The sequence below is a fragment of the Pholcus phalangioides genome, unplaced genomic scaffold, assembly GCF_987345545.1.
Source record: "Pholcus phalangioides strain wild (caught in Gottingen) unplaced genomic scaffold, Ppha-v1.0 ptg000021l_1, whole genome shotgun sequence".
NCBI lineage: Eukaryota > Metazoa > Arthropoda > Arachnida > Araneae > Pholcidae > Pholcus > Pholcus phalangioides.
In genome coordinates this window covers 9422589-9450196 of record NW_028301614.1, presented here as the reverse complement: position 1 = coordinate 9450196, position 27608 = coordinate 9422589, and the positions used below count along the sequence as shown (strand labels likewise).

At 36.4% G+C, this 27608-nt stretch overlaps 1 protein-coding gene across 1 annotated transcript in view; it reads right to left on the bottom strand.

Moving 5' to 3' along the window:
* LOC149070584 (uncharacterized) overlaps window positions 1-27608 on the bottom strand; it is a 40195-nt gene that overhangs the window by 2960 nt on the left and 9627 nt on the right. The window contains exons 2-8 of the mRNA XM_089248954.1: window positions 24434-24516; window positions 16783-16854; window positions 16515-16617; window positions 15332-15399; window positions 12544-12613; window positions 5765-5986; window positions 2792-3007 (exon numbers count right to left, since the gene is read on the bottom strand). Of these exons, the coding sequence (XP_089105080.1) occupies window positions 2792-3007; window positions 5765-5986; window positions 12544-12613; window positions 15332-15399; window positions 16515-16617; window positions 16783-16854; window positions 24434-24459 (777 nt within the window). The 5' untranslated portion in view covers window positions 24460-24516. The remainder of the gene's footprint in view (window positions 1-2791; window positions 3008-5764; window positions 5987-12543; window positions 12614-15331; window positions 15400-16514; window positions 16618-16782; window positions 16855-24433; window positions 24517-27608) is intronic.

The following is a 27608-nucleotide window of genomic DNA, read 5'->3' as shown; positions in this document are numbered from 1 at the left end:
TACTCAAATCTTTATAAATTTTATTTGGTAAAATTTTGAAAAATCAAAGACTTTTCCTTAAATAACATCATACTACAGTCGAATCCTGTTTTAACGCATACCATTATAGCAGAAATCTTGTTTTAATAAACCCTTTTCTATAATCCCCAAGATACGTTTTCATAGAAACAATGCAAAAGATGGAATTCCTTTATAACAAAATTTCATTATAATGAAGTGATTTCTCTTTCTCCAGTCTCTTGGAGTTCGTTATTACAGGATTCGAATGTATTTCTAAAGTGTCCATTATTAGCAAACTTTATTTCATATATAAATGTGAGAGTATGTATGCCAGTTCTTTATACAAATCTACAGTTTTAGGCCAATCGTCGCCAGATTTTGCATATATACCAAACAGGACCAGGAATGAACCATAGGCTACTTTAGAAGTTCATCAGAGCTGGGCAAATGGGCGAAAAACTGTCGGGCAACAATGGTTTTGGGGCCTCAACAATCACTTTCGGAACATTTACTTTGGTTACCATGGTTCCCAACAGTGCGACGTGCATGTGTCTTTACAATGGTTTGTCACATCTTTAATGCTGCCATTATAACAGTTTATTCCTTTATAATGGTTTGTCACTTTACCAATCCTCCCAGTAATTGAAGAAAACCCGGGTATTTTTGCTAGTCTATATACAGGGTGTCCTGTAAGTGCTAATGCAGCCTTTATCTCATCAACCGCCCATCGCAGAGGTACAATTTCAATTTTAAAAATGCTTAAAAGGCATTTGAATAATATTTGCTGCTCAAGCTGGACATATGACTTCACTAACAACAGAGAACAACTACGACAACAAAACAGAATAAAAATGTTCAACATCAGCTGATGAACTCAATGCTTGTCTCAAATTATCAACACTCTGGCACGAAGTTAAAAAAAATTATCATTACCCACCACCATACTAGTTCAACTGCAAAATTATTCGCACTGCTATCATTTTTACATCAGTTGATCAAACTTGGCAATGGAAGAATTCCCGTAGACTGAAGCACTGGACTGATTATGTTTCCAAATGGATTTTGTCAGTTGTTAAACTCAGTTCAAGAACTTGCAGACAAAGTCTTCTCAAACATTCAACAAAATCACCGAAACCATGAGTGGCTTTGTAAGAGAGCAATTTTGGCACAGAAAAATGGCAGTGTGAACAAGATCAATGAAAAAAATCCTAAAAATTATTTCAGGAGACTCCACATCTTGCAAATTGATTGACACTGTCACAGACACTAGGCAGACAGTTCTGTATCCTGCAGAATGGGTGTGCCACCATACACCTTGACCCTCAAAGTCAGAACACCTATAATGTTTTTAAGAAATTTGGAGACACAGAGACTCTGCAATGGCACCAGACTCTGTGTGAAGAAATTGCACAATTACATCATTGAAGCAACGATTCTTAATGGATGCGACAAAGGAGAAGACGTCTTCATTCCACATATCCCAATTATCACTGAAGAAATGCCATTCACTTTCAAACGATATCAGTTCCCGATTCGTTTAGCTTTTGCCATGACAATCAACAAAGCGCAAGGCCAGTCATTAGCAGTGGCAGGTATCAACCTACTCGAGCCCTGTATTTCTCACGGACAGCTTTTCGTCGCCTGTTCGTGTGTTGGTAATCCCAAAAATATGTACATCTACATACCAGATGGAAAACAAAAATATTGTCTATCCACAAGCGATTGCCTGAAGTTTTTAATTAAAATATTTAAAAATAAAAGTAATTTTTTCTTACTTGATGCAGAAATTTTTTGATTAAGAAATAATAAGCTGTATATATAAATTTTTTACAGGGTGGGCAATGTTGCTGGGTATCAGCTAGTTATATCTAAACTTTAATACTATACCAATCAGTAATAGACTTTACACAACATGTATAATGCACCTATACAATACAATATTAACTCCATGACAAAAATATGTTTCAATGTGCCAGTCTGTTGTTGGATTCCTCAATTTCACATTTTTTTACCATAAAATGATTCATGAAATGATGACAAGAAAGTTTGCATGTCTATCAACATGAAATTCTCAAAATCTTCATGAAGATTCTGCATATTTGTGAACTACAAAACTTTATGCATCTGATCTTGCAAACACTTTTTCAGACAAACTGCAACAATTTCCATCCTTGGTTCAGGTTGGTGACACAATGGCACAAAATGTTTAAATAACGCTAGAGGGTTGGAAGAGGCATTTCCAAATATTGAAACAGCATTGGATTATCACTGACATCCCTACCAATATCAAACTGTTCTAGAGAAAGATCATTCTTCTTATTAAAAAATGGGATTAAATCATCAGTTCGCTCAAGTCTTTTACAAGAAAAACTGTTATCTTAAGCTTTATTTTGCATATTGAAGCTGAGGTAACTCAAAAATTTGATTTTGATGACATTATCAATGACATAAAATGATGGCACAGGAGCTCATAGGAGAGTGAAAAAATATTGTAAGATATTTCGTGAGGAATTTTTCATTACATTGCTCATTTAAAATATCACATTCCTTTTTATGATGTTTAAAAACATGTACAAGTATTTCCTGATGTACCAAATCTTTTCAACCACAGTCAAGGATGATGGGGAGAGCCCGTATGAAATCAGTCAGACCCTGGACTTGACCTTAAACTATTAAGATTCCATACTGATTAGGAGAACTGTTTTTGGTCAGAAACAATACAACCTACTTATTTTTTAAAAATCTCAATTTCAAAATAAAACAGATCTCATCTCAATACAGACAAACTTACATTTGATATCTCCAGAAGATACTTCCGACTTTCAGCTTCCAAGTCAATGATTCCTCCTTGCTCCAGTTGTTTCTTGTAAATTCTATTCATCTCATGCTGCTGATCTACAACAATAGAATCTATGTCTACTACAGCATCAGAAACACCAATGGGCTCTGGGAAATCATCCCCGGTTGAATTGAACGAAATAGGAACTCTACACACAGGGCATGGAACCTAGATGAGAAAGAAATTGAAATGACCCAAAATTTTTATGACATTGCCAGCAGTGCTTGCGTTGAAATAAATCACAGCTTCAACCTTGAAGCCTAAACCTACCTGAGAAAATTTTGTGGATAAATATTTCAACAGGGCCATAATGTAATCTTTAACCATTTAGCCCTATAACTCTTTTTATAGGGCTAAAATATTAAGAAAAATCACGGTAGCACAATTTTTGGAGAGTCCTGCAGAACATTAATCTCCTGTTGCCAAACCGAAAGTGTAAAGATAAACACTCGAACTGTGTGGAAAGATCAAGGTGGTCTTGGAAGGTTTTTGTTGACATACATACAGTGGTGCCGCCAGACTGATACTAAGGTAGAATTTCTGGGAAATTTGATCTCTCTTTAAAAATGATGGGAGGAATAGAGAGAGAGAGTAGTCAGTGTTGTTGGACTTTAAGCTCAGTGTGAGATTCTTATTTGTTGATCACGTTCTGTCTGCTTGTAAATACATGTAAAATAGCTGTTTTCTGTGAATATACCTGCGTCATCCTGCACAAATTGTTTAATTCTCTGCTTATTTCAAGAACGTGCGAGAAGTTATCTGGAACAACTTTACCCAAATAATAAGCCAGTTAAATATTTTATCAAAATCATATAGTTCAAAAAGTATCCAACAAAAATTTTTCATAATAATGTATAAACCAATGAAGCTAGAGAGGTGTGGTATAATGAATAGGCAATCCTAATGAACTGCTTGAATTTTTTCCAGCTTGTATAGAGTTGTACCTATACAAGTGCCAGAGTGGTGAAGTGGTAAAGATGCTTGTCTTCAACTATGAAGGTTACTGTCCAGGTCCATGGGTTCGAATCCGGGCATAGCAAAAATGTCAGAAACAAGTTCTTTACCTACTGAGCCAGGAGCAACCACTGATAGATGGTGCCTTTATTTCCCACCTAACTCTACTGGTTTAAAATTGGTATGTGGCAATATTTGATCGGAATTGCGGTAAAGTAGTCGCAAACAGATCACCAATGATCAAGAAAGTGTATGTAAGTGCCATCTTGTTTTTGACAAAATGACAAGAAAAACTTGAATGCTACTGCATTAAATTTTCTGTAAAGTTTAGTGGAAACAATCTACTAGATTCAGCGGGCCTTCAGGAATGAAGCAATTTCATTTGTTTTGATCATTTTGTCGCACCACTGTCATTTTCTGCACACGAGAGCTCATTAGACCGGGACCTACAATTCATTGTCGATTCCGAACGGCAGGTTTTTTATACTCATCGAGAGGTTTGTGCGCTAACTAACACCTTGATAGGGGACTCCCTGCGGTAGCAATTTTTCTTCCAGTCATGTCGCAGTTTCTGTTGTACCCGTGTCAGGAAAGTTTTCTGACAAGGATGAATCAGGTATCGAACTCGCGACACCTCTGAACATCCTTTGGTACTTTAGGCAAGTATCTTATCGACCTGGGCTACAGCGCCCAGGAAGAAAGCAATGGGCACCACATAGTTAAAGGAGCGGTATAGCTGCTTCAAGATGGCCGTATATCAGTAGAAAGACCACAGTCAGGCTGACCAACCATAACTCTTTGACTCTAGGGGCATGATCCATCATGATTATGCATCACATGGCACAACCATCACCAAGGAGTATTACCAAGAGATCCCGAGGAGCTTTCATGATGGTGTGAGATGTAACCAGAACTGTGGGCAAATGACACAGCTTTATCACGATAACGCTCCTGCCAATTCTTCACATTTGGTTCAATGTTTTCTGGCCAAACACACACACATACCTGTGCTTCATCAGGCTCCCTACTCTCCTTACATGGCTCTGTGTGACTTCTAGCTCATCCCCAAGCTGAAAATGCCCCTGAAAGAAACCAAATTTCAGCCAAATGAAAATTTGTTGGAGCTCACTTAAACATCCTCACTCATGCCAGTCACCACAATCTGCTAGTGAGTAGCATCTTTTGCAGGCAGGGAAAAATTTAACCATGTGCCTTAGGACTGCCCACATATGTGCATCAAACTCACCCCTTCCTAGCTTCATTGGTTTACGGATGAAAAATACGGACGAAAATTTGTTAATAAGCTGGAATGATGAATTAAAAAAAAGCTAAGGGTGTCAATTATGGGTAATTTTTTCTATGAAGATAAATTCATATAAAAATATATATATCAAATTCACTGAGCAAAACCACTGCAGATATGGTAGACTGCACAACTCAAAAAGTTACAAATTACCAATATACCTACACTCCCATATGTAGGACAATCTGACATATAAAATGAAGTATGATTTTAAATATCTAAATAAGGGAAAAAATTATTAAAATCTGTTTGGCTGAGGGCCATGAATCGAAAAGCCCCTCCCCCCCAAAATTCTGATAATTTATCAGAAATCATAAATTCAGAATTTTTATTAATTCCGAAACTATTTCTCTCATTAGTTTTTGATTATTTCCTTCAACAATTTTCTATTATTTTACTCCCTGATCATTAGTTCTGAAATTCTTTCTTATATTCCCATTTTTCATGTGTTTTTTTTTTGTTTTTTTTTTTTGAAGTGATATTTTTTGTTAAGATATTCACTCATGCACATAGGATGACTTAGGTTTTATAACCAGAGAAAATAGAATAAAAACCTCATCCTGTACACGAGTAAATACGGTAATTCCCGAATCAATATGGAATTCAAATGAAAAGAAATTAGGAGAAAAGGCTACAAATAAAGAATAGTGTGTGAGAAAAAAAATTACATTATTAGATGTGTCGATTTCCTGCTGTTCTATGGAGCTCTTTTCCTCCTCCTGTTTTTTCTTCTCCTCTAATTTACATTGCACATAACGACTGAGACAATGAGAGTGGAAATAATGATAGCATTCAGTTTTCATGAAGACATCCTCTTCGAAGAAGCCATACAAACAAATTGCACAGTCTTCAAGAGGCCTGTTTGCATCAGTGAGTTGTTGCTTTGCAGCCTATAATTAGCAAATGAATATGCAATAAAATAAAATTATGAATTTTCACGATTTTTTACAAGTTTGGGCATATTGAAATCATCAGGAAAAAATAGTGTTATCATTAGTAAACCCTGGAAATTAATCTCTGCAATTCTTTCCTGTAATTTTAGCTCTTTAACGTCATGAAGATACTACACCATTAAAAATCAGTAACTATGAAGTGTGGAAAGGGACATCTTGATGTAATCACCAGATGGTGATTATAGGTATCAACATCTGGTAGCCAAAGTCTGAGTTATTAGCTGAGTCAGGGTGGACTATCAAAGTGAAGATACTCCACAGTCACATAGTCCACAGCATATCCATGCAGTCACATTCCGCTTATACATTGTAAACTGCATCTAATCAGCCAAATAAAAGGGGGTGATAGATGAGGCCAAGTGGAACATAAAACACCATAGCAATACTGCCTATCTCTGACCGTTTTCAAGTTATGGTAGATAAAGGATTATGGAAGGGAAATGCTTCAAATCTGAAAAAAAAACCCCAACTTTGTGAAGTTTCTTAACGACCTACATGCAAACTAAGCACTTATTTGGAAAGAGTAGAAAACATCTTGTAGGTGACAACCATTCTCGCCAGAATATCTGGATTTAATGGCAAGCTACAAGCATTGAAATAGTGGTGAAGTGCAAAATAGAATTGGCATCAAAATTGGATTTCATCAATGTCTCAGTTCCTGTAGCTCACCATTAAATCCAGATATCCTGATGAAGATGGTGTTACCTTACAGGATTTTTCTGCAAAATCTGTAACTGCCAATTTCAAATTTCTATCAAATATTTATTTCAACCAATGCAGATTTCAGTGATGTAATAAAAACAAAAGGCCAAATTTTTCCCGAATTAGAGCACAGATATGGTTTATTGTAGACTCTTTCAAAAGCTGGTGCAATGGACAAGTTTTCTGGTAAATTTAAACGGTTGTAGCTAGAAGGGTGTTTGCGGAATTGGTGATTAAAAAATTTTGGTGACAATTCGATTTTGGACTTTTTTAATGTTTCAGCACTTGCAACTCGCCATTAAATCCAGATATTCTGATGAGAATACAGCAGGGTTGTTTGGTTTAAACCTTGGTTTTAACCAACTGGTTTTTTTCAAAAAATCAAATAAAAGTTGCCTAAATATAATTTTTTTTTTTCCGTGAAAAATATCATATTGTTCATTATTAGCCAAAATGTTTCATTTTTACCCCATTTTATATCCTTGAGGTACATTCTGATGGTATATCTTTAAATGACATAAGATTTTATAAGTGTTTTTTTTTTTTTCAAAAAGTCTCATAAAAGTGGCCAGAATATATATATTTTTTTTTCATATGAAGTATCTTAGTTATTTAAAGTTGTATACAGAAGCCAAAATTTCTCATTCTTACTATATTTTCTAACCTTTGGCTATATTCTGATGCTCTATATTTCATTTTCATTTTCTTTCCCATAAGAAGTAGCACATCTCCTATTGTATATCTCCCCGTCTTAATATTAAATAGTTTTTTTTTATACTTTCACACTGTTAAGCCCAGTTAATCAAGGTTCTACTGTATAGTAGTAACAGATTTATGAAAAATAATCAGCTATATACAGGGCGATTATAATTTAAGTTTTGATTCCAAAACTATACAATAAGTACTGATCGGAATGACTTGAAAATTTGCATGGATACTCCTGAAGCAATGGAAGTTTCTTTTGCAAAAGGAAAAAAAGTGCAAGTAGTGCAAAATGTGCAAGTAGATGATGCTGTACTTGGCCAGCAGTATAATATTTTGTGCAACCACATCATTTCAGCACTTCCACAGCATCAGTGTGTGGATAGAACTTCTATCAAGATGCACATTACAATACCAGCAAAGCAGCTGCTGAAGACCCATTTTGACAGGATGCACCTTAAACCTTGCAACTTCTGGCTGTGGGGGTACCTCAAAATGTTATAAACAGTAGTCAGATTGCAAACTTTGGTGAATTGCAATCTCCAGCACATTCCCTATATGTTAGAAGTTCCTCAGGAATATTAACGGGGGGGGGGGGGGGAATTTGGTTTAATGAAGTTGAATTGCAAGCACATCCACATCATGACCATGGCATACCCCGATTCTGTTGTTGAACAACAATTTTTGTGCTTTCAACCTCAGGTTGGACAACATATTTAACATTTCTTAAGTAAGTTGTAGCTATTTGTTCAATTACTTCGTTTTTTGTGATGTTTCCGTGAATTATGGACTCGTGCAATGCTATAATTAAGTTATAATTTTGCCATGACTGGCTATCGTTTCCATTCTGCGAGCAAATTTCCCACATGTTGGATGATGTCATTAATTTTACATTTTTAAGTATTTTTCCCCCTTTACCAAATAAATTTGCATTTTTTCAGGAATATTCATGTCAATTTTCAAGTCATTCTGACAATCGTTTTTTCTTTAGTGTTTTGAAATCAGAACCTTAGTTATAATCACCCTGTATATCGTAAATCCTTACTAACTAATCTGCATTATTTATGCTTCATTAAATGCATTATATTCACCTAATTTTTATTACTTTTTGCAAAATAGCTTCGTAATTAAGTATACTGAAAGTAACTGGAGAAAAACCTCTATATATTATATGATTAATAATAACATTAAAAGAAACACACAGTAATCCATTGAGTTAAGCAAAAAATAATTAAATGGCAAAAGTTGGTTTTTGTTAAAATTTAATAAATATTTATTGATTAATTAGCATGGGAATAGTGTTAATTACATTAATAAACATTTTATTTTTGTTAATTATTGAAAGTTTGAATGATTTTTCAGAAATTTCATTGTTTTTAATGTTAATACAATTTAAAACAAAAAAAACGGTTTAAACCAAAAAAAACGGTTTAAACCAAAAAAACCTGATTTAAACCAAAAAACCCGGTTTTTTTACCAACCCTGGAATACAGTCACTTTGAAGGATTTCTTTTACCCTCTTCAAATATGTGTTTAGTTTGTGTATAGGTTTTTCAGGAACTTCATAAATTAGATTATATCAGACTTGACAGTCTTCCCTTCCATAATCCCCACCCCCCCCCCATTACTCAAAAAGGGTTACAGATAACACATGGTTGCTATGGGGTTTTATGTTCCACTTGGGCTGCTCTATCACCCTCTTTTGTTTAGCCTAGGGGTTCAGGGCATTTGCCTAGTATGATGGTTACCCATCAGAAGCACTTGAATTTTCTTTCCTGAATTCATCTTCACATAAAGCCAGTTGTCAAAAACACTTGTAAGAAATGGAAGTGGTGTGTGTGTGTGTGTGTGTGTGTGTGTATATATATATATCTATTCTATAATATAAAATCACAAACAAACTCGAAAAGGGCCTGTTGCTAAGCAACCGAGTGACGGAAGTGGGTGAAATTTTTGAGTGACGGAAATCTGTTACGGAAGTCGGTTTTTTTCTATTCATATATCGTACATTCATATTCATATATCGATATGATATCATATATCATATATCGATATGATATCATATATCATATATCGATATGATATCATATATCATATATCGATATTGGGTCGATATTCACATATCGGGACCCATTTGACCCATCGGGACCATGTTATGTGCATGTACCAAGAGGCTCCTACATCCTACAGCAGAGCCCTTAGGCTGGAATTTAGATTTCGAGCCCCCAAACCAGCTTTTCAGGGGCCCCTCTGTGATTAATTTATAGTGTGAAAAATCAAAAAGTGATAAGAATCGTTGTGGCCCCTGTCAGCCCTTCCTTTGTGGGGGGGGGGGGTCCATGCCGAGAGGTATATATATGTATAATATACACACACAACAGCAGTGCTCCCAACACAGGGTCGGGGTACCCGGGGAAGATTTAATAGAAGATTATAAGTAAAAAGTTTTCATTTAAAGGGGCCCTTGATGGATCTCATTGTTTTCTTGCTGCTTTAACGTTGAAAAATTTCGATAGCGGAAGCAAAAGATATATCCAGTCTGGGGCCCCACCAAAAGTATGCGAATTGGTGTCCCGGGTAATTGGTTGGGGGCCCTGGATTTTATTCGTTGGTAAAACGAATACAAATGAAAATTTTTCACGGCACTCGCTCCGGGGGATGACCGACAAGCTTCCAAGTCGGGGGCCCCATGGTTTACAGGTTTCATTTTGGGGGCCCTGGATTTTATTCGTTGGTAAAACGAATACAAATGAAAATTTTTCATGGCACTCGCTCCGGGGGATGACCGACAAGCTTCCAAGTCGGGGGCCCTATGTTTACAGGTTTCATTTTGGGGGCCCTGGATGAATCTCATTCTTTTCTGTTGTAGAATTTGCAACAGCCGAAGCCCGAGATAAAGCCAGTCTGGGGCCCCACCAAAAGTATGCGAATTGGTGTCCCGGGTAATTGGTTGGGGGCCCTGGATTTTATTCGTTGGTAAAACGAATACAAATGAAAGTTTTTCATGGCACTCGCTCCGGGGGATGACCCCGGAGTTGACCCCCAGCTTCCAAGTCGGGGCCCATGTTTACAGGTTTCATTTTGGGGGCCCTGGATGAATCTCATTCTTTTCTGTTGTAGAATTTGCAACAGCGGAACCCCGAGATAAAGCCAGTCTGGGGCCCCACCAAAAGTATGCGAATTGGTGTCCCGGGTAATTGTTTGGGGGCCCTGGATTTTATTCGTTCGTAAAACGAATACAAATGAAAATTTTTCATGGCACTAGCACCGGGGGATGACCGACAAGCTTCCAAGTCGGGGGCCCATGTTTACAGGTTTCATTTTGGGGCCCTGGATTTTATTCGTTGGTAAAACGAATACAAATGAAAATTTTTCATGGCACTTGCACCGGGGGATGACCGACAAGCTTCCAAGTCGGGGGCCCCATGTTTACAGGTTTGATTTTGGGGGCCCTGGATGAATCTCATACATTTCTGTTGTAGAATTTGCAACAGCCGAAACCCGAGATATAGCCAGTCTGGGGCCCCACTAAAAATCTGCGTATTGTGTCCCCGCTACTGGATGTGGGGCCCTGGATTTTATTCGTTGTAAAATTGATAAAAATGAAAAATTCTCACAGGGAGGTGTCCGACAAGCTTGCAGGTCAGGGCTTCATGGAAATGTTGGCAGGTTGTAATTCGGTGCCCCTGAATGTATCTCATTGATTTTTGTGGTTTAACATTGTAAAATTTGCAACACATCGGTAGCCCAAGATATATCCAGTGTGGGGCCCCACTGAAATTCAGCGAATTGAATCTGGGGACCCCCATGGGGAAGTTTTCTGGGGATACTTGATGAATCTCATTTGTTTTTTGTTGCTTTATTATTATTTTCATTAAAATTCGCTTCTTCAGTAGGCTGGTGCTTTCACACGTCCCTTTTCCATAGCACGCTGATGAAGTGGGACGAAATAAACAAGATATGTCCGGGAGAGAAGTGGGGGGGAGGGTTGGCCGCCAAAGGCGGCAGGGGGGCAGAGCCCCCCCTAGTATATATATATATATGTGTTATATTTTCTTACCAAAAAATTGTTTCTTCTACTCTTTTACTCTTTCATGAACAACCAATCTTAGAAAATGTATGGTTTTTTTGTGTGTGGATAATTTGTCAACCATATTTATTTCAACCTATTGGGAGAGACCTGGCAAATATGCAGTGGTCTATTATTTGTACTAAGAAATTGTGATTTTTTTTTTTTTTAATGCATTATCTACAGATTACAGTCGAAATCTGGTTTATGAACATAATTTGTTCCATGAATGTGCTTGTAACCAAAATCACCCACCGCCTGGCAGTTGAGTGGCTAGGGAGCTAGGCTCTCACTGTGCAGGTCTGGATTCGAATCCCAGTTTGGGCATGGATGTTTACTAACACAAACGAATTCCCTGGACGGATCATGCTGATCCATCCCTTGGAATATGAGATAATCACATTATTATTACTTCGAATCCAACTTCCCCATCAGAAATAATGAAAACTCAGGTGATTAATTCCACATAAAAATGACTAATAAAAACAGCATTTAATCAATAATATAGTGCAATAACAGAAAACAATATCTGCAACATGCCAAACGCACGAATGTGCAAATTTTCACATTTTTTATCAGCTGGTTGGATACCTCTTTTTGCTAAGTTTTGCCAAATATAATACGTAATGGAATACGGAACATTACACGAAATGGAATGTGTATCCCTATTGAAACACTGTTGCAAATTATTTTAGAAAAATAACTTCCATAGAGTGGCATGAGTAGAGTAAACATTCAAACATCATTTCCCACATTCTTTTTTTTTCCCCAAGGACACTGCACATTTTCTATGCTTCTGGCATGAGGGGGACAATATAATAAATAATACAACAGTGCTATAAATAAACATACTATAAATGTTTACAAATTAACTTATTCTAAACAGCAAGAGAGAAGGACTATCATTTAAGACGACTTACAGACTCGATGTTGTCCACAAACTTATTCTTTTTGTGACTGAAAAATCCAAAAATCTTTTACAAAAACAAAAAAAACTACACAAGTATCCTTCTATACTCACCTCGATCAATTCATATAACATTGACGAACCTTTCTTATTTTCGGCTATTTCAAGTAGATTATCTGTAATCCTACAATGAAAAATAAAAATTATAAATTATAAATCTATGAAAGCACACTAAAAAGGATAAAAAAAAAATTTATCTGAATTTTTGTCTGCAGATATCTACTAATATATCTAAGTCTTAGAAAAATGAATAAAAAAAATTAAACTCTTTCTCTCAAAAAGCATAAGCTGAAAGTTTTGCTGGCACCTAAATGTTTTTAGATTTGTCAGTCCTTGGTGTATATAGAGCTCCCACTCAAAAAATCAGAAAAAATAAGATAGACAGCATAATCATGGCATAAAAAAAACCCCAATTTTTTTTTTTTTGTAAAAAGTTTAAAAAAGAAAAAAAAAATCATAGCAGTATTTCAGTACTGACTCAAGCCAAAGCAAAATGACAGAAATGACAATTTTTTGGCTACAACAGTGTACTAGCAACCACAGATGAATTCTCTCTCTCTATTCCGTCACTCCTAAAAATATATAATCTTTTTTGTCCATAGTCCTCCATAGTCCAGTCTGTCAACTCTCTTCCTCAATGCACAGTAAATTATGAAGTCATGATTGTTATGAATCATGTTCTTTTAAGAATGATGCTCCTTCGAAACCACTTCCAAAAGCACAGTGCAAAATGTGTAAATTACAAAGTCCAGTGTAAATAACACTCAAAGTGAAATGGATGGTTTTACTGCACTATCCTTTTTGACAAATGAAGCATTTTTGTTTCCAGCTAAAAGTACAGAAAAAAATTGAATGCCATTGATTAGTGTCTGAGTCACAAATCCTAGAATAGGCCTATGTATACAACCTCTTGGTTATACGCCAATTGTTGTTTCATCACCTATACACAAAATATGCACCATAATTTTGAATGAGGAATAATAGTTACTATATCATGGATAGTCCAAGACCCTGAAGGAGTAAAAGAAAAAAAAATTTTCATCCAGACATAAATTTTTAATAACTATTCCACTTTTCAACCCTAAAACTAAGCAAAAGAAAAATTAATAAACCAAATTCAGAATTATGACTTGTTCTGAAACTGTTCACCGAAAACCTAGATAAGCATAAAAATAACAATATTATATTATGCATTACAGCTTCATATGTGTTAATATTAATGTGTGTGTATTAATATTGTAAGCATTCCCAGAATATGCTCGCAACATATTCTTTATGGGCATTGTATAATATTTTATCATGTGTATATATTGTTTATAATTTTTGTTAATTGCATTTTTAATTGGGTTGCTGTATTTTTGAAATATATGACATCCATATTTTTATGGGCATCTTTTTCTCAGCCACCTTGTTGGGCATTTTGCCTGTTGTGGCTTTGTATTTGTATAACATATTGTTCAAATTTCATTAAATCCGATATCATTTTACTTTGACCTGTTATACACTATGTTATGAATTTTTTGTTCTTTTTCTATAATAATACTGTGTGCTCGGCAGTTCACAATGGTGGTGAAACAATGTAATGCATATTCTTTTTAGCTTCTTTTAGTGCATATTTGTTTTATGTATATGCCTTTTTTGCTTTTTCTTTCGTATTCCTGGTTGTTTGTTACTGTCCAGTATTTGTGTAATGTATATTTCTTTTTTAAAAATGGTCCACAAACACCCCAAGTAACCTGAAAAAATGATACAATGTAATTTTTTTGGTGCAGTTTGACTTAATTGGTACTTGCACCAATAAAAAAAATCCAAAAACAATACAATTTCTGCTTTAGAAGAATCATTAATTGCAATCTACTACGTTTGTATTATTTGGCAAATATATGAATGACTCCCTCCTGGATTAAGAGATTTTATTGATATAATTTGGTTAAAAAAATAAAAAAAGTAGGACAAGTGGGAGCCCTGTGCATAGATATATGCAATACAGTCCAAATTAGCTGGCATGCACAAAAATTGAGGGACACTAGCTTTTTTGGATTTCAGAATCTGGTTCATTCCAGGGATAAGGATTACACTATATATTCAGAAGATATATCAATCTGTATTAAATACTGAATTAATACACAAATTGGAATAAAATAGATTTCACTGTTTCAAGCATTTTTAGTCCAGGATAATGATAATGAAAATTGAGCATTTACTTATCGCTCCAACCTAAGTATCACCAGCCTGACACGAAATACAGATACTGCATTTTACATGCTATGTATTACAATAGCATGTTGTGTACAATAGTATTTCACAGCAATTGCTGTGAAATTTAATATTTTTCTCTGCTTATTCAAAACTGAAACAGATAATCAAAGAATACAAAAAATATAATTTGCAGTCTACTAATTTTTCCATTCAACTCATCTGATCTATGAGAACTAATAGCATTAGCATCTAACATTTGCAATAAACAAAGATTTATGGCAGCAAAAAGAAATGTGAAATTCAAACTATCTCCAACATAATTTGCAAAATACAGAACATAAAATGCAGAGAAGAGACGAGGCTCGAATCAGCCAATCAAATTGCTTTCTTTCAGTTCAGATATTTAAAGAATGTTCCAAAATCTGTGACTCAAATTCCCTGGCATGCCAGAAAGTACAGATATTCCCAGCATGCTGGTCTCCCTCACCATTTCCCGGCATACCAGCTAATGGGGCCATGTTAGGCATTAAAAAGACATTGAGCATTAATATTAAATATGAATTAGATTTTTAAAGCATTGAAGTATGGATCAAACAATAACAATACATATTGTATCAAACATAAGAGAAAAGAGAATTCTCACCGATCGATCTGTTCATCTAAGAGACCTCTGGAATTATGGATGCTCATTTCTGGAATGCTGTCAGGGTACTATAGGGAAAAAATAGCCACTTAATTTTTGTATTGGAACATAACATCAACATGTTTTTTCATAGGTAAAAAAACAAAGTTTATACTTCATGTTTGAGGAAAAATATAAACAAAAAAGAAAAAGAGGTTAAAAGCTGGAACAAGACTCAATAGCTAATATTACAGACCTGCCAACCTGAAGAAGGTAAAAATCTGGTAACTTTCTTATGCAAATCTGGCAAACATACTTTTGCATGCCAATTTTTTTTTATGACCATAATAAGAATCAACGTAAGAAGTAATACCTAAAATGAACTTACCTAAATGAACATGATACTTAAAGTGGCCATATTTTTTACAGGACAATCCCATATTTTTTGTCATCATCTGCTATCTAACTTATTCGAAAGGAATTCTCATTTTTTTCAATGATGCTTTCTTGAATGGCATCTTTGTGTTGTTAAACATATCCCCCCCCCCCCACTTCCCGTGAAATAATTCTAATAACTGCAGATTAATAGAAGCCCCTCCCCGATTTCCCTCCCATGTGCCATTTCTAGGAATAAGTTTAAGAATTTTGTCCACAACTAGTAATGTCCAGTATTTTTCCCAATATATAGATTTTGATTTTCCATAATTTTTGCCATAAAATATTGGCCAGCATAGTCTATTGAAGTCTATTGAATTATCTACCAGCTATCTTATAATCAAGCAGATATTTAAAAAAACTTTCAACGTATATGAGTTGCTATGTTTGTTTATGTTCACAGATTTGGATGTCTTTGACCAGCCTTCATGCATGGTACTGTGCCTCAAGTTCAGGTTATGCGACGTCACAAAAGCTTTTTCATGTTAATGGGGATGGGGGGGGGGTCATTTTCTAAAGAAAAGAAGCAGTGACAGCGGAAAACTGCAAATGCAATGTCCCTTTCATTTTTTAAGTTTTTATTTATTTTATTTTTTTTTTTTTTTTGTGTTAATAATCGAACCCGGAAATATGCATTCATAACCCAAAATCCCTATAAACATTCCAAGATTGCTGAACTAAATCCAGAAAGTTGACAGGTCTGGCTATTACGATACAGAAAAATGTCAATCCTAAAATCATAAGTATGCAATATAAAATATTCTCACACCTCTTCAGGAATTTTGAATGATAAACACATCATCACATACTGCTCTTCAACAATATCAGCTGTAGCAGGATAAAGTTGTATGGACACATTCGAAATCGCACCCCTTTAAACAAAATAAAAAATAATTACCCACGACAAATAAAACTGCAGATTTTGCACATGGTAAGTTCTTGAATGAAATTGCATTAAGGGAAAAAACAGCCTTCAGCATTCATATCTGGTGATTAAAAAATGATGTTGATTTCAAGTAATTTAGAAATAGACTCACGATTCATCTAATCGCACATCTAATTCGTTCAAATAGATAGATTCCAAAGTTTCAACCTCAACTTCTAGTACACTGCAAAAAAAACATGAAAATACAAAATTTTGTCATTTGATATGATAAAAGCTAAGCTAAAATAAAATTGTAAAAAAAAAAGGGCATGTTCAATCAAATAAGGATTTTGAAATTTACAGTCTGACCTTTTCACTCTGCAAGCCAGATGTGTGGTATTTCTGCCACTTGTGGACCAAAAACATATATATACAGGGTGATTATAAAAAAACTATCCAGACATATAGGCCCCTAACTATCATACCATTCACAGATACTGAATGAAATTTTGGCATAAGGTATTTTGATGTATGCGCTCAAGAATGATATGGAAAACAACAGTGTCACTCTAACAGTTACGGTTACAGTGAGAAAATTTCGAAAATATCAAATGGCAACACCAAGTTTTTTGCATTGGAATGTGATCTCCATTGTGAAAAACCCTAAATAGCGTTCGAACGGCAACTGTAGCATGAAAATCACCGGCGGTAGATAGGCTAAAAGTGAGGACAACCAATAAGGACAGAGAAGCAGCATAAAATAAAGTATTTTATTGTGTTTCACAAATTTTCCACATGACCTTGTGGAGGACTAATCAGGCTGGGAAACTAATCAGCCGAAGAAACGGTGTGACGAATGAAACGAACATTAATGCTCTGGTGAACGGCAAAGTCCTTTTTACTTTTTCCTTGCCTAGCTCCGGGGATTTTCGTGCTACAGGTGCCATTCCAACGCTATTTAGTGTTTTTCAGTATGGAGATCGCATTCCAATACAAAAAACTTGGTGTTGCCATTTGATATTTTCGAAATTTTCTCACTGTAACCGTAACTGTTAGAGTGACACTGTTGTTTTCCATATAATTCTTGAGCGCATACCTCAAAATACCTTATGCCAAAATTTCATTCAGTTTCTGTGAATGGTATGATAGTTAGGGGCCCATATGTCGGGATAGTTTTTTTATAATTACCCCGTATATAATGTGATCATATGACCTGTATTTTTACTTGGCATTCTTTTAAATTTTGTCATCCTTTTTCATAAAATTTAAGACCCCCCCTCACCAAGCACAGACAGATCAAAACACCCAATCCAATCTTGGCCTCCCGCTGGATAGCAGTTTGGTTTGCACCAAGAAGCTCAGGTGAGCTAATGCATTAATTAATATGGCCTTGCGCTAAAGGTGTTTTAAAAAACAATCAATTCATGTAAAAGAAGTATACCAGTTTTAGGTCCGCAAATACATCCAGCCAGCTGATTGAAATATTGTGTAGCCTTGCCTTTTAGCAGGGACTATTCCTCATAAGTTTGGGCCTTGTGAAAATATATAGTTTTGCCCTCACCCCCTTATATGTAGTCTTCTTTGTCGCATAGGTGCATGCAGGGAGTATGTGGGTTGTACATGGAAATACTAAAGGCAATCAATTTAGGACACTGAAAATTTGTGGACCCTGGGCACGTACCCTGCTTGCCCATGTGAGAAACAATGCCTATCTTCTTGTCCACATTGTAGTCATTGATACAATAAAAAAAATTCATTATTGCTATCTCAGGGAGTGTTGGCTAATTAAATGGAAGGAAAACAATTTTGGGCATCTTGATTATTTTTCATTGTACGAGAGGGTATCCAAAAATTACCAGAATTTTTTTTCTACATTCCTTTGAAAGTACTCTCAATTAGAGCTAATATAATTGTGAAGTCTTTTCTTCCATTGTTAAAAAAAAAAATTTAATTCGTCTGCTGTGATGCCAAAGAGCACATCCTTCGCTTTTGTTTTAACCTCATCCATGTTGGCAAAACACTTTCATTCCAGGTTGCTCTTCATCTATAGGAATAAAGAAAAGTTACACAGAGCTAAATCTGGTGAACAGGCTAGATGGGACGTTAGAATCATATTGTTTGTAGTTAACAATCGGTGCACCATGAAGGATGTCTGAAATGGATCATTGTCATGATGCACAAACCAGTTGCCCATCTCTCACAAACCTGGTCTTTTCTGCACATACTGTTGTGCAATCATCTTCGCAGCTAGTTTGGTCATCAGTCCACATTTCACTTTCTTGGAAAAGGAGAAAATCATCTGTACACTTGAGTTTTATCCATAGCAGCATCACTATAAGCTGTTTCTATCATCCCAATAGTTTCTGCTGCTTTTTTCCTAAGCAGGAAGCAAAACTTCACAGCCCTGTACTGTAAGTCCGCCATGACCAAAAATGAAGAACAAGCTAAACAGCTTCCACAAAAAAAAATTCACAGATGCCAAATACAACCTTCCCAAGCAGTGCCACTTGACACATTGACTCAGGAGGAGTGGCTTTACACTTACCAAGTGGGAGAATCACATACTACAGATGTTCCGCTTACAGTAAGGAGATGCACAACCTTTTCCGTCTATGGGCCAGATGCACTGTATTTCTGCCACTCATGAGCCAGAAACTTGTGTCTATATATATATATATATAGAGTGGCCATATGACCTATATTTTATAGGACATTCCTGCAAAATTCTGTAGTCCTAACACCCAAAGCAGAATGTTTTGCATCATTCTGCAACAAGTCCTCGGTTGACTGGAAATGTTCTGCAGTAAAAGTTCCTATAATAATGGTTTCATAAAACTCTTTCGGATTGTTCTGCAGTAGCACTGATTGTTCTGTGACGTACGTCACAGATATTGACATATTCTGCTTTGTAGGATCTCAACTTTTCCATAAATATCCCGTTTTCTCCCTTATTTTCAACTATGCTTTACTTGAATTTCTGAAATCAAGAACTAAGATTTTAGAATCAAGAATCATATTTTCATGACTTAATCCTCTTTTTTCATCATCAGGGCTGAATAAATTTCAGGTGCCGGTGACTAAAAACTGACATTACGCCTAATTTTTTTTTTACGTCCCATAACTATATTGAAATCTTAGGATAGCACAAAATTATCGGGCATGTCAAGTGTGGCTGCTAGCATGGTCCCTAAGTTGCAAACAGGTAAAAAAATACACAATTTTGGACAAATTTTGTCAATTAAAAAAATGCCTGGCGCCTACAAAATTTTGCTAGAACCTAAATTTTTTTCTGATTTGTCAAGCCCTTGATGATAATTACGACTCCTTTGCAATTTTGATGGCCGTTGACAATTCTTTTTGCTAAAATTGACAACTTTGTGTACTTCTGACAACTTTTTGGCTATAACTGAAAATTTTACTTGGCTGTAATTAGCAATGTTTTGGCTATAATTGACAACTTTGCTTGCATTTGAAATTTTTTTGGCAATTGGCAATATCCTGTATTTTTTTTTAGGAAATAAATATGGTCAGCCAATGCATTTAGTGTTTTGTATACCCTACTGATAATCAGAGATGCTGCCCCACTCTAATTTATCTGGGGTCCCAGGAACCAGGTTATTGGCAAAGTCTGGATCTGGTCTTGAGTGGGTCCCTCTCGAAAAAATAAAGTTGAGTTATCCACTCCCATCATTTACAGGTAGGCTAGCCGTGAATCAAACAAGTAATTGATTTTTAAAAGCATGTTCAATCCGAAGATTAACTACAAAAAAAGGTCAATTTACTAGTATAACTAGGTTTAGTTCCATTCATTGCTAAGTATCCTATTAGTACAGAAAAGTTGCAAAGAAACCCATAAACGCTGAGGAATCAACATGTGTAACAAATTTAAAACATACATAATTGAAGGTTGAGCACATAACATGTAGTATTTACTAATAAATAAATCTATAAATTCTCTTACGATTGATTTTTTTATTTCGGAAAAACCTTAGCTCTTCCAATAATATCTTCCGATCAAATTTAGAGCAAACTAGCTGATACCCGGCGACGTTGCCCGCCCCGTAAAAAATGTATATACGTATAGCTTATTAATTATTTCATAATCAAAAAAACTTCTGCATCAAGTAAAAAAAAATTACTTTTATTTTTAAATATTTTAATTAAAATCTTCAGGCAATCGCTTGTGGATACACAATATTTTTTCTTTTTCCATCTGGTGTGTAGATGTACAAATTTTTGGGATTAACAACACGCGAACAGGTGACGAAAAGGTGTGAAAAACAGGGCTCAAGTAAGTTGATACCTGCCACTGCTAACGACTGGCCTTGCGCTTTGTTGATTGTCATGGCAAAAGCTAAACGAATCGGGAACTGTAATCGCTTGAAAGTGAATGGCATTTCTTCGGTGATGATTGGGATACGTGGAATGAAGACTTCTTTTTCTTTGTAACATCCAGTTAGAATCGTTGCTTCAATGATGCAATTGTGCAATTTCTTCACGCAGAGTCTGTTGCCATAGCAGAGTCTCGGTGTCTCCAAATTTCTTAAAAGCATTATAGGTGCTCCGACTTTGAGGGTCAAATTGTGTGGTGGCACACCCGGAATATCCAAAGAGTTCAGAAATTCTGCAGGATACAGAACTGTCTGCGCTGTGTCTGTCAAAGTGTCAACCGATTTGTAAGATGTGGAGTCTCCCGGAATAATTTTTAGGATTTTTCCGTTGATCTTGTTCATTTTTCGGTGCCAGAATCGCACTCTCACAAAGCCACTCATGGTTTCGGTGATTTTGTTGAATGTTTGGGAAGACGTGGTCTGCAAGTTCTTGAACTGAGTTTATATATATAATAACTGGCAAAATCCATTTGGGAACGTTATCAGTCCAATGCTTGGGTCTACGGGAATTCTTCCATTGCCAAGTTTGATCAACTGATGTGAAAATGATAGCAGTGCTGAGTCATTTTGCAGTTGAACTCGCATGTTGGTGGATAATGATAATTTTTTAGCTTCGTGCCAGAGTGTTGATGTCCTAACAAACTCGAGGCGACCACCGATAAACAGCACCTTCACTTCCAACCCATCTATCTCACTAATGGCAGTAAATTGCAATGTAGCGATATGGCCAGAGTTGGTGTTTGGTGAAGTAGAGTGCTGATGATTTGAGGCAAGCATTGAGTTCATTAGCTGGCGTTGAACATTTTTATTCCCAGTTTTATCGCCGTAGTTGTTGTTCTCTGTTGTTAGTGACGCCATATGTCCAGCTTCTGCAGCGAATATTATTCAAACTCCTTTTAAGCACATTTTAAATTGAAACTATACCTCAACGATGGGTGGTTGATGAGATAAAGGCCACATTAGCACTTACAGGACACCCTGTATACATGCAAGCAAAAATATCTGGCGCTTCCCGGGTTTTTTTTAATTACTGGGAGGATTGGAAAAGTGACAAACCATTATAAAGGAATAAACTGTTATGATGGCAGCGTTAAAGATGTGACAAACCATTGTAAAGACATATACACGTCTGAAATGCATTGTTGGGAACCACGGTAACCGAAGTAAACGTTCCGAAAGTGATTGTTGAGGCCCCAAAACCATTGTTGCCCGACAGTTTTTTGCCCATTTCGGGCATTTGCCCAGGTCTGACGAACTTTTAAAGTAGCCTACGGTTCAATCCCGGACCTGTTTGGTATATATGCAAAATCTGGCGACGATCGGTCTAAAACTGTAGATTTGTATAAAGAGCATACATACATACATACATACATACATACTTTCACATTTATATATAAGATGATTTTGGTGATCATCTTCCGATTCATATAAATCATTTTCAAGCAATTTCCACCTCGAATGATTTTCTTTTTAACTGCCACATATTTCACATCTGAATATGGGAGCTATGTCAGATTAACAATTCCTAAACAATTCCGAAAAATAACAAACAATTGTTAAAAAAATTTTTACAACCAAAAAAAATTTTTTTGCTCTTCCGTCTTGGATTTGGTGCCCCTCCTAGAGCGGCACCCCATGGGACTGCATATCCCAAGTGCCACTTTTGCATCGTGGCAGCACAGCTTTTTTTTAAAAGGATAACCTTTCAAAACCTCAGAAAATCGTATTTAGCTGACCACCACTGCACATCAGCAGGTCCTAACAAGGATTTTCCTGATGTGAAACTCACGACCGCATAGCGACTAGATGGCAAGACTATGGATATTTGTGATAGAGTTTTTGCAGATTCTGAGTTTTTTCCCCCTCCAACATTCTTGGAAATTTTTTTACAATTCAAATGGGCAATCCAATCCTACGTGATTCTTCAAAAAGCCACATTTGCAATCTTGTGGGAATGAAGCAAATTTACACTGTAAATATGCTCTCTTTGATGCGGGTGGGTAGTCGCAAGAATACAGTGATTTCGAATATACAACCTCTGCCAATAAAGTTCTGTGAATAGTCAGTCCTGTAACATTAACGTTGATGAAATGTTAACGAAAGTTACCTTACTGCCCTTCGAAATAGTCACCTCCCATTTCTATGCACTGCTGAGATCTCCTATACATGTCCTGGAAACTTTGCAAGAAGTCTTTTTTTGGGATGGAGTTCAAAAGCCTCGTCACGTTTCGCTGGATGTCAGGAATATCGTCAAATCTCTTTCCTTCTTTCAAAGCGAGTTTGAGTCGTGGGAATAGGAAGAAGTCTGGAGGATTGAGATCTAGCGAGTATGGTGGATGTTCAATTTGCACCACCCCCTTTTTTAAAACAAAACTTTAAATTGATCTTTTGTTCGTTCATTTTCCTGTTCGCAGTTAAGAACCAACGCACTAAATAAGCACTTTGTAAAACAAGTCTTTCACGGAACACAAACGATGCTCAACTGAACAACGGTGGCGGCAGATGGTCAACACCTGTCGCTACGCATGTGCAGCGTTTTGCTTCGCCAGTGTTGCCAGATCGACCGTTCTGACTTCATTCACCGAACTTTATTGTCAGAGGTTGTATAACCCACAGGAGAGAAACCCTTAGAAATTGGAAAATTCAGTACAATAACTGCTCATTCAGGGACACGCCCCAATATTTTGTTAGTGATTTTCCTTTTCCAAGTTTAATCTTTGCTTTTTCCTTACCCAAACGAATGGTTGCAGTTACTTTGTTGTATATTTTCTTAATGATATTGACGCAAGTCTACCCCAATTTCATCTAGATTTAACAAGAGCAGTCATGAAGACAGTCAAACGCTTTCTCAAAATAAATGAAGGCCATACACAATGGTAATTGTATTCTTTGTGTCTGTCTATAAGTTCTCTGTTTGGATATGATCCATTGTACTAAACCCACTTCAAAAGCCAGGTTGTCTTTTTTGTTGGGCTGCGTCCAATGTGGATTCAAGCCTACATGTTGGCACTTTAGTGAACATTTTATAAATTACTGATAGCAGATTGATTGGTCAATAATTCTTGATATACTCTTTTTCCCTTTTTTGTAAAGCAGAACTATAACTGCGTTATTCGAATCTTCTGGCACATCTGATTTTGTGAGACAATTTGTGAACAAAGCAGCTAGCACACTGGCAAATTCTTCTCCTGATTCTAAACTATATACTTAGGGAAATGCCCAGGTGAAAATGGGATTTCAACAGACATTGTTAAAGAATCAGGAGAAGAATTTGCCAGTGTGCTAGCTGCTTTGTTCACAAATTGTCTAACAAAATCAGATGTGCCAGAAGATCGGAATAATGCAATTACGGTTCTGCTTTACAAAAAAGTGAAAAAGAGGTAAAAAGTGAGAAGAGGTTTTTCTAAAAAAAAAAAGATGTTAATATCATACCTTGCATTTTCCCCGTCACTAAACATCTCTGCAAATTACGCCTGGTTTTGTCCAAAAAATAAAGGAATGTTCACAGTTGCCTTCTGAAATACAATGAAAACAATGTTTACAATGTTAACATTATGCAACACTTGAGTGTGTTTCGGACAAAACATGAAAATGAAACAAAAAACAATTTGTCAATGAAATGAATGAGCATCGAAGTTAGGCGAGAGAGAAAAAACGTGCTACGTTTACCACTAAACCTTTCTTACTTTCAAACCAAGCATATACCTAACAGTCTGAGTGTGTATCTAGTGTTGTGCGTAAATTTTTACTGCTACGATCTTACTGCTAAACTGTACACGCGTCTCAAATATTCCTCAGGAAAATTTTCTAACAGATTGGTTCGTGCCATAATGTGTTTTATGTGCACATGCATGGCCCTGACATATTTACAATGTCAGAGACATGCTTGTTTCGTGTTCGAGAACTGCTATCATTTGTCTTCCATATTGAAAATGCAGAAAAAAAATGTGCTTCCAGCGTACCAAACCAGCCTGCCCCTCCCCAGTTGGGGCCTTGGTTCTTGGACCGCTTTAAATGCCTATACCTACCAGTTTCAATACTTACTGTTTGAAGTCATTGTACCAAATTTCAATATCACAAGGCACATTTAGCATGCACTTAAGGCTATGCCCAAGCAGGCACTTGCCTTAAGACATCCCAGGAGAGCATAATGATCATTCGTCTTTTAAATTACTCTTTGCGGAAATAAATTTATTTCGTAAAAGAAATGGTGGGGTTTGAACACAAGGAAAAATATAAACCACTGCTTTATGGGCTAGATCAGTGTTTCTTAACTTTGTTTTAGCCCATGCTCCCTTTTTTTACTACAGTTTGTTCGCGTGCCCTCCCTCCATTTCTTATCCAGGACCCTTCATCTAGGGAAGCGATGCCCTTTCTACTCACTGAATTGAATGTAGTCAAATCTAAATTTCTAATGAACAAAAATTTTTGGAGCAGCTATAGTATAATCCTTTCTTACTTTGGTGACATGTTTATTTCCTTTCTAGCCTGTTGGAACTTTTCTTCCTAGTCGGCCATTTTCTTCCCTGTGCATCTCCCATCTGCTATTATTTCCTTAGGCTTCTAGGCTGCCATTCCCTTTTTTTGTTGTTGGTTATCATCTGAAGGTGACGTCACCCCCAGAAGTCACTAGTTTATTATAGCCTTTAGCATAGACTGCAGCACTTGAATCGAGTCCATTAGCATTTTATATAGAGCTCTTTTTTTGTTCGTTTATATATGTATCATATGTATATATATACCGTTTTCCCAGCATGTTACATTGTTTGTCCTGTTGTAATATGTCATTTACAATTTTTTTTATCAAGTTTTAGATTTCATATTCCCCATTTTTTTTAATTTTTTTACATATAGACTACTAGCCATTATAGTTCTAATCCCGCAATTTGTGTATTTATTGAGCCCAGAGTGTTTCTTTTTTTTTTTTTGCTTTGACCGTTTATTTAACAAAAAATTCAGACATTTTATTAGTATATCAGAGAATATTTATACATGAATTGATATTTTGATAGTTGCAACAGCACTGTAGTGACCCTGTGAAACAGAGCAAGGAAATGTCGTTCATACCACAGGTAAGTTAAATGTGTCATAGCAAGTGAACTCTCCCTCCCACCTCCATGCTGTATGTATATATATTTGTATATATATATATACAATTTTTAGTACATTTTCAAAAGCCCCCCCCCCCCCTAAATGATGGGCCCGATAGACCACCGGCATATTTGATCTGAAATCGCAACTTTCCATCACTGTTGTTACCATTTGAGTTTTGCAAAATTTCTATAAGATTCAACATCATTGTTTGAATATGTAAATTAGTTATACGGTAGTCTCGCTTATCTGATATAAACGGGCCAGCAGTATGTCGGATAATAGGGAAGGGTTAACAAAAAACCTATTAATTGCCAAACTATTTACACATTATGAACCTAATAATCGTGTTTCACAACTTTCTTTTCACTGCCATACTTGTGTAAATCTCAACTTTAAAACAACACTTGTCAAATCAACACAGCCACATATGCATTTAACAGATGATAAACCAATCTGCGTACAATGATAAACACCGATCTGCGTACAATGATAAACTGCATCCCACTGAGTCAATACCATCTATAGCAGAAGGCCTCCGCGCAAAGCTCGTGATGTCACTGGGTCATCACAAGGTCATCTCGCCTGTAGCTATTGGATATACTACAAAAAAGGGTAAAGATGGCGCATACATCGTCCTGATATATCCAATGGCTATAGGTGAGATGACCTTCAATGACATCAAAAGTTTTACATGGAGGCCTTCTACTATAGATGGTGTTTAGTGAGTTGTGACTGTGAGTGACAGAGTAGGACGAATGACAGACATGAGTCATACTGTAGACGGGTGAGCCATTGTAGTCGGGAGCAACAAAAAATAGGCTACGCTCACAACTTGCAGTTCTTGTGTGTGTGTTGTCATTTTTTTTTTTTGAAGTGGAACATCGGATAATACAGGATACCAGATAGACGAGACTCTATTGCTTTTCCATTCGCCACATTTTAATATGCTTTCTTCTAAGATGGTCCTATGCTTTCTTCTGGCAGTCCTTAGAGTTGGTCGTGCCATATTTGTTACTTTAGGTATAAATACCTGGAGAGATCTGATGATCACGCTCACATTTGTCTTCCATCCATTATCGCTAGTATGCTTTGCTGATCGGCTCTTGGTTAGCCTCCTGCCTATCCATCCAGCAAAATGCAGTTTGAAATAGTAATTACCCAAACTTCACTTGTACCACCCACATCATCAGCTGGTTCTCTTCGGATCGTCTTATCTTCTCGTAATCATAAGCTATGATGTTAGTCATCCGCTTTCCTACTCGTTGCTAATCTCATCCCGGCTCTAATTGTCAGGTCTACTGGTTCCAGTTTTACCATGGCCCACCTGCCATGTCGTGACTCATTGCCGGATTGTGACCTTAAATGCCCTCGTCAGGGTCGATGACGGCACGGCCTACGTGATCCAAATATTGCAATTCTCCTGCACTCGCTTTGTCAGTGTGTGTTGTCTCTCCGTAATTAAAAGCTGACTGTCGTCATTTGTATGAGATTATAAAGTTATTTTTAATGTTTC